The following is an 8,666-nucleotide window of genomic DNA, read 5'->3' on the forward strand; positions in this document are numbered from 1 at the left end:
ACATGATGTTGGACTGGTAATATCTTCTTTTATATTTGGCATTACACAAAATTTAGGCTTCTGTTTCTCTAAATTCAGCAACAGTTCTGCATCTATAAATGTAATTTGTTTAACTAATTCAGGTGTGATTTACGATGACATTGGTTGCCTGACATACAGTGTGATCGCTTAATGCGACAACAAACAGGTGCTTTGGTGAAAGGGTAGTGCTGGTGAGCGTCTCCTCGACTGATGAGTGAACCCACGCTGAACAGGGTGAAAAACTGTGCCACTGTTCACAGTCAGGAGTTTAGTTCCACGTGTCACTGCCAAACCACAGATTTGCACAGAATCATGTGACTTAACATGAATAGTAAACTAGTTTCAGTTCCTCTTATTTCTCATTCTGATTGAGCATTAATAACTTGATTTATTGCCCATATACAGTAAAACCACCCGCTCTTTGAAGCCATGCTGTCTGAAACCTGAATCTTTCTAATCCAAAGACCAAAAATGTGCCACAGCACATCTAATATGGTATTATTTCCTCACAAAAATCCCTTTGGGAGCCATATGTGTTGACTGACAGCTGTCTGAGGACATGGAGTGGTCTGTGCTGGTTCAAAAAGCAGAACAATAATACTGATGTCTTAGATAATGGGGGTGACGTTGCTAATTTTTTGTCTTACATGACATGTGATTATGCACATGACTAGTTGTGACATGACGAGGCTGTCCAGTAATTTGAAAGTAGTTGTGGGAATTATGTACCTGCACCTTTCTGCTTCCTTGGTGAAGGGAGCCCCTTCTCAGGTGATAGAACATGTGGATGAGCTTTCATATCTTGAGTCTGAATGTGAGGGCACAAATCAAAATTTGCCTCCACAGCACACATATGCCTACCAGTTCTCTTTTCCTATACCTCTGAGGTCTCTTAGGTGGAACATCAGTGTCCATGTATTCAAGAAGCAACACTGTGGCATTCACTGGCTCTCACTTATATGTAATTAATTAATCAATTAGAAATTTATGAGAATGCATCAGTTTGTTAGAAGTCATAGTTACACACTAGTCAAATACTTTTTTTTTTTTTACAGTACTATTTGTTACATCTCGATGGTTAATTTTCCATTTAGCCTAACCACGCCATACTTCAACAGAAGGATTAAATCCGATTGTATCACAGGTGATGGGCAGTGGAGATCTGTTGTGGCTGCAGCTCTGTTGTTGTCTCTACGAGGCAGCTGACCTCGCGGCATTAACAGCAGCTGTGGCAACAGCTGACGCAGAGAAAGGACCTGTGGCACAAAGGCTGCTGTCTCACCACAGAAAGTACAGCATAGCTAAAATCACAAACATACCACACATACCAGAGTCTGTCACAGTCGCTTCACGCCGTCCACTCTGGTGTTTAATTGGATCTAATAAAAACTAATAATGCTTATTATTTTCGTCAGCATTTTTAATTCTGGGAAAAGTTGCTAATTTCCATTTGTTCAGATGTTTTTTTTTTCATTACATTTCAACTGACATTAAAATTCCACTCTGCTGTGGAGTGTGGTCACGCTAATGTCAATCAAGGCTTACAGTGATGATTGTGATCATGATTGTGAGCTGGCGGACTGAGGTTCAGACGATGTGAGTGTGTATGATCCACATCACCTGAGAGTCTGTAAAAAGCTCAGATTTACTTGTATTTTGTAAATGTGAGGCCTTGTAAAGATTAAAATTCAGGTGGTAACTTAATGTATAAAGTTTGTTAGCTGGATCAGGGATTGTGAACAGTATAAAGCCTTCACAAGTGTAGTCACACAGTCTTGAATGTGTGTGGGCTCTCTGCAGAGCAGTGTGGCACAGACAGTGGTTGTAAAGGAGCCGAGAAGTGCTTCACGCTTGTGCAATAAAAGGCTCAAGTTACTCTCCGCTCAGGGCCGGGACGTGCAGCCAGCCAGGAGGTGCCGGTGGCCCAGCCAGCCAGGTTTCTGAGTCCAGACAAAAACACCTTTCTCTGGGCACAGGAGCTGGCGGCTTGGCCCCAGCTCAAAACATTCCCTGGTGGAGGGGAGGTACATTCTCTGTTTTGTCTAAGATACGCTGAGCACGTTTGTAGTCTTTGGGTAGTGTTTGGGGCAGGTGACGTGCTTGGACGCATGGCTCCTTGTACTCCTGAAGTGAAAGCAGAATGGGATATGTGGGACTGGAATTAGATTAGTGCTGCTAGACTGAAGAGATCCTTGAAGTATGTGCCATTCAGGGCTTTTGTCAATGATTTGCTTCTGTAAAGTACGTATCACTGCATTATGAGAAAGAGACTTAAAGTTCCACCAGGTTCATAAAGACAAGTTACAGAGTCCTGACTTTTTATTTTCACTTAGAAACATTATAAAACAAAAACACTTCATACAAAGTATTGAACCTTTCATATTATAATAAATAACAGTATATTACACATGTTCAAATATCGTCAAAGCCGTCCAGTCAGAGTCCATCTGCACCTCCAGAAACACATTACACTTCAGACTGATGTCTGGGCCTCTGCTTTGCGTCACTGATGCTCCACATGACATATTTGGCACCTCAAAGATGCATAAAATGCTAAAAGGTGCTTTACAATCTTATAATTCTCACAGGCCACGTGGTTCCTTTCCTTGAGAGAGACTGGAAAGAGAAAAAAGGAGGGGAACAGGGCAGACAGAGGCGAGCAGACGAAGGGTCTCCCCCGAGGAACATTTCTAAAGACAATTTATATATTTTGGAGAGATAAACCATCTGCCTGTTTGTTCTTCTCATAAATTTTCCAGTCAGTTTTACTGGCTTGTCTCAGCCACCGTCTCCCTGTTCGTGCTGCGTGTGTTCTTTAGTAGCGTGCTGCCTGTCCTCAGCTTCAGACAGCTGGGTTTTTTATCGGGTCTCTGAGGGCACCAGAGACCTAATTCTGTACTTTTTTTTTCTTTATCTGCTGGTGGATTCCTAAAGTCGCTGCTGACCTTAAATAATCTACCAGCCAAAAATGATTTCTTGGAGTAGAAGGGAACATCCACATGATTGTTGGTTTCCTGCTGAAGTAGATTAACTTACCAGCCATATACGAGTCTATCAGCATTCTGTCAGTTATTTGGTGATTTTCCAGTTGACCTCTATCCACGCCTGATCTTCTGCATGAAGTTACGCACACTGACATGTAGGTATGTTTTTGGGGTTCACTTCCAGCCGTTCATCTCTTTGAGCTTGCTGATACTGGTCCCTTTGACAGGTGTGGATGGAGGGGGGTTATAAAGAGGCAGGGTGGGGGTGCTACAGCCTCGTGCCCACGGCTTTTCTGTGGGGACCGTCCACACAGTCCGAGATGACTTCTTTTTCGGTTTGTCTTTCTTGTCTTTCTTCTCTTTAGAAGAACCGGGGGACATGGTCTGCAGTAAGAATAATTAGGTAACAAGATTAGAGCAAAATTAAGGACATGAGCTTAAAAAAAGCTGAAATGATCACCTCCAAGGCTGTCAAACACATCCAGCTTTCTTGTTGGTGTTTAATAAAGGCCTTTGGGGGTGGCATTTATTTCGAAGGTAGTGGCACATCGGTCCCCTTGTCAAAAAACAATAACATACTCTGATACACTTGTCTGTGTACATTCTCATTCATTGAGGTCGTTTTGAGAGCCTTAAAATAAAAGGCAAATTGACTTCTGTGGGTGTTTGAAGAGGTTGCAAAGCAAAGGAAGTCCAGTTTCCCTCTTTTTTCATACTCTCATGACTATAGGCTTTTGGATTATCCCAGAAAATAAGCTCATTGGAAAGAAAAGTATATACTTACAGGCAGTGTTGGGAAGGTTACTTTTAAAATGTATTTCATTACAGAATACAGAATACATGCCCCAAAATGTATTCTGTAACGTATTCCGTTACGTTACTCAATGAGAGTAACGTATTCTGAATACTTTGGATTACTTAATATATTATCATGCTGTTTACAACTACATGAATGTACTATTGCTGTGATTTATTACTGTTACTGAAGGTCCGCGGCTCCGAACCGTAGTAAAGGGACCTCTGGCTAATACGGTGGGTTCTGTGTCGGACTCGTAGCTGAAAACTAGCTTTACTTTGTTGTCTGGGTCAACTTTGCTAGCGAGAGACAGAGCGAGGCGTTGAAAGGCTGCTCCAACGGAACTTATTGTTTTTGGAGGAAAACACGAACACGGTGTACAGTCGAGTCTTAATAGCTTACTTACAACTGGGCTCGTCAGGCTCTCTTCTTGGCTGCAGTGGTTATTATTATATTTACATGCTTCCAGCTCCCGTTTTTGCTCGATGACAGCTCGTACTTTTCCTTTTTCTCCCTCCCTCGCTCACAGACACATAACGGGTATGGCAGTCCATTCTCCCTGCAGCACGGACTACACTGCCCATGATGCTACATTCTTTAGAGCTATACCTGTAGCATTCTGCCTATTAGCTTAGCACAACAACAACAAAAAGGCCTCTCTCACCCAGGAAACACGCAGAGAGAGAGCGTCACCCTGTAACCATGGCAACCGTAACGCTGCCGCCTGGAACAACAGAACATAGCTGTCAAACAAAACCCAAACAGTCCTGACCCGCCACAATATGAAACAGGGAAGTACCGCCGTGTAATCCATTTATTTCAACAAAGTAACTGTATTCTAAATACCACCTTTTTAAACGGTAACTGTAACGGAATACAGTTACTCATATTTTGTATTTTAAATACGTAACGGCGGTACATGTATTCCGTTACTCCCCAACACTGCTTACAGGTTTTGCTCGTCAGTATATCCTCCCCATTCTGTCACTACTTTCTGATACATGATTTTTTTGAAGCGTAAAAACCGTCCCAAGAGGTAAAATTCTAATCACGGGTGATAAACGGACTCCATTTAGCTGCTCAGCAAACACCTTCTTGGGGACATATAAAAGCAGTGGCGTATTTATGGCCGTATTTCTATTTTGTACAACAACATAGAATAAAAATGTCGTGTTAACCACAGACCTTATTTACGGGAATGAACATAAAGTCATTGAAAGAATCAGCCTACTCTCGCTCTCGTAAGCTGCTCGCTTACACTGAAGTTGTATTTTGGCATCTGTGGCCTGGTGCTCTGTTTATAGCATTATTCAGACAGGTCTGTCAAAGTCAACCAGAAACCTAAAAACCCGTCAGTGGCACCATCGCCAAAATAAATGGTAAATGGACTGTTCTTATATAGCTTTCTGCTCTGCTTGAGCACTCAAAGAGCGTTATACTACAAGACTCATTCAAACAGGCAGTGTAGGAGCTTTCTGTCACACACATTCACACTCCAGTAAACACATTAGGAGCAACTTGAGGTTCAGTGTTTTGCACAAAGATACTGTGGCATGCAGACAGGAGCATCCAGGAATCAAACCACCAACCGTCCGATTGCTGGATGACCTGCTGTACCTCCTGAGCCACACCCACCTTCTCTACCATTGTAGAGAAACACATCTCATAAAACGTCTTTGTATTGCACCACAGTATAAGATAGACTGGAACAAGCTCATTTTACTTTAAGATGAAATAACTGAAAGTCTCATTACTACAGGATTTCTATAGTGTATATAAATGGAACGTACACAGCAGCAGAGAGTGAAGCAGCTGAGCTTAGCAGCGTTCTCTCCCGTCCCTGCATAGCGGTTCTTCTTTGGCAGCAGCAGCACGAAGGAAACAGCCAGAGACAGATGGTAGAAGCTGTGGACATAGGCGTAGTCCCACTCCTGTGGAGTGAAAACATCACACTCTTTCAGTATGTAACCGGATATCGATGAACAACACAAAATGTTGTGACAGAAGATAAAACCTCAGACTCTTTAAGTAGATGTTCTAGTATTCTGTATGTTTTTATTAAATGTCTGTTTGTGATTTGGCGGCAGTCACCTCAAAGTAGAAGCGCAGCATTAGAGCGAGAGCACCGAAGCAGCAGCCTGGACCGACCTGCTGCGTGTACACCGTCTTCTCCGGATAAACCGCCCTCAGCTGCCTCATCTTCTGCAGCTGCAACAGCAGGAGTTCATCACACATCAGACTTCACACAAAAGAAAAAAGAGAAAGTGCAAAAGGCAAAGAAGAAAGGTGCAAGGGATAGCAAAGAAAGGAAAGAGTACAAGGAATGGATGGATTAGTCGAAAAGAAGAAGAAATACACAAGAGCACATTAGGATAACAGCAAGGGTGAAGTTATTCAAGGTGGAGATCATGAATAAAGAGGCAGAGGAGGAGATAGAGGAGAAGAAACACTGAAAAATATTTGAAATACACGTTGCCATTTTTTTGCCACTAACCCATTTGACAGTAATGATGAAGACAGCTGATCCGATTGGCCCGGAGTAGATCCCGTAGCCCCAGCGGTCCTGGTAGATCCTCACAGCGATGGTTAACACTCCAAACATAGTCATAGTGGAGCGCTGGGGTTCATCAAAGTCACCCAGAGCTGAGACAAGCAGATGAAGGATTTCAAACTCTTTCCCTCATGGATAAAATCATTACACTGCAGAGGTGCTGCACTGTTTGCCAAGTAGGGATTACAGATGAAGTTTATTCTCTTGTTGGGCTAAAGTTGATCAATTCAGGACCAAAATTTCACTAATACATAGATAGGAACTGCAAAATTTCATAAAACCACTGATGTGAGGTGTGAACAATATGTTCAGATTAAAGGGTATAAGGAAAGAAGATTAAAAAGGCTGAACTGAACATTTCCTGCAATGTTTTTACCACCAACTGTCTACAAAAGACTGAGTTTGGTTTACAAAGTCCTGTTGTGAAGCATGCTACATTTTATCATACTTTTTTACTCTGATAGAGACCGCAATTTACAAATTTTGTCTTAAAATTAGCTATAAGGCCCATAAACTCTTCAGGAACATGTTCACAACTAAACATTGTAAAGACTGCGTTTGAATTTAACAACAGATCTAAGAAAAACAAAGAAAAAAAGGTTTTATGGGAGCTGACGTCTTAAAAAACTCTGAAATTAGTAGAAGAAATCATCAGCAAATGCAGTTAAGTACACAATTTTAAAATAACTAAGGAAAGCTACAGCACAGTTTGTCGGCACTATTAAACATTAAAGGTTTTATATAAATAATTTCAAGATTGAAAACAGTCTGAATGCGTCCTATCATGGTTCAAGACCATCTTGCAAAAGAAGTTTTTAATTTTAAGAATTTCCCTTCCTGATTAAATGAAGGTGACAAAATGAAAATGGATCAATATTTTACTGGCAGCCTTCCCACAGACACAGGAGGACCCCATCAGTTAAATCAGCTGTCAGGGCATTTGGCTCTTAGCAGCATGTGATTTAAAGCCCTTGTTGCAAAACCTCTGGGGGATCAGGTGGGAGTTAGAAGCAAATGTATTTATGTCTGTGTGTGCAAGTCTTCATGAGCACTTGTGTGCAAAGCCTGAACATGTGTTATCACCAACTGCTGCAAACCGAGCGTGTTTTTCATCGCTTGCTTGTGTCCTTTAAAAATCTGGTACCGAAATAGACTCTAGTGAAAACGATCAATCCAGAAAAACATTTTTTGTATAGAGATACATGTAGAAATGTTGAATACTGCTATTAACTAGTCAAGCCAGAACACATTCTGTGTAGCAGGACTCACCTATAAGTGTGACCCACATTGAGAGTGCAGTGCCGTAAACACTGAAGTACTCCAGGATGTCGTATCTCATGAAACACAAGATGGAGAGACCTGGTCCATCACATGCATGGTAGATCTGCAGGAATACAGCATTCAGGAGGGATGTTAACCACTCTCACATCATCCCAGTTCAACACAGCTGACTGCTTGTCAGGTCATTGAGATTAAAGAACAGCAACAGTTTCTCACCGCAGTGAAGAACATGGTGAAAAAGTAGACCATGGCCTCCATGTGGAAGCCCCTCTTGGCGGCCACGCTGGCTGTAGGCAGGAACACCAGGCTGCTGACTGTAGGGAGCAGCATCTTGGCAATAAATGCACCCATGGCTCCTGAAGGGATGGTCGACTCAAAGCTTGTAGGTGATAGTTTATCCAAAGGTTCTTGAGTCTTTGGCAGGTAAAATTAAAGTTATCCAAAGTTCAATAAAGTGTGAGATCAGATGGTACAGTCCTTGAGTGTCTTATGTCTTTCGGTGTGTGAGTGAATGAGGATGCTTATACAGCGCACACTCCCACGCAGCATGAACACACCCAGCTGTCCACTTTGGCCCTTTAAAGTTTAAATGTCCTCGTGGATGGCAGGTCCACCGAGGCCTGTATGTGCAGTGTCATCGCTGGTCAGCTGTTTGCATACCAGTGCAACATAGGAGGGGCTGTGGGCAGGGTGAGAGCCATCATAACATAATGTAGCATATCTATGGACTATTTGAAACCAGGACTGGACACTAAGTGGTTGTGAGTCAACTTGAAGTTTAGGCTGGAATGAGCAGACGTCCAGCTGAAAGACCAATCCCAAAATCTTTATTGTGGTTAACTTGTTCCAAAGATCTGGGTCGAATCCACATTTGTGCAACTTTATCTAATGATATCATCCCAACACAACTCTCGCACAATGTGACCACCTCCCCTCACAAGGCCTTCACATAACTATGGGTGGAAAGAATGGCATCTAAATCCCGCTTTTCCTGGGAAATAAAAAATCCATGTAAACATCTTCTTTTGCTAAC

The 8,666-nt window shown here is 42.3% G+C and overlaps 1 protein-coding gene across 1 annotated transcript; it reads right to left on the reverse strand.

The window, feature by feature from the left end:
* Positions 1-2,338: 2,338 nt before the first annotated feature.
* On the reverse strand, positions 2,339-8,242 carry mymk (myomaker, myoblast fusion factor). The gene is made up of 6 exons (XM_087848784.1): positions 7,850-8,242; positions 7,622-7,736; positions 6,296-6,444; positions 5,893-6,009; positions 5,592-5,732; positions 2,339-3,389 (listed from the first exon to the last, which is right to left on the reverse strand). The coding sequence occupies exons 1-6, from the start codon at positions 7,982-7,984 to the stop codon at positions 3,180-3,182; spliced, it is 867 nt and encodes a 288-aa protein (XP_087704910.1). The 5' UTR covers positions 7,985-8,242; the 3' UTR covers positions 2,339-3,179.
* Positions 8,243-8,666: the final 424 nt, after the last annotated feature.

This window comes from Neolamprologus brichardi, chromosome 12, assembly GCF_056152115.1.
Source record: "Neolamprologus brichardi isolate AB-2024 chromosome 12, ASM5615211v1, whole genome shotgun sequence".
In the NCBI taxonomy this organism is placed as follows: domain Eukaryota; kingdom Metazoa; phylum Chordata; class Actinopteri; order Cichliformes; family Cichlidae; genus Neolamprologus; species Neolamprologus brichardi.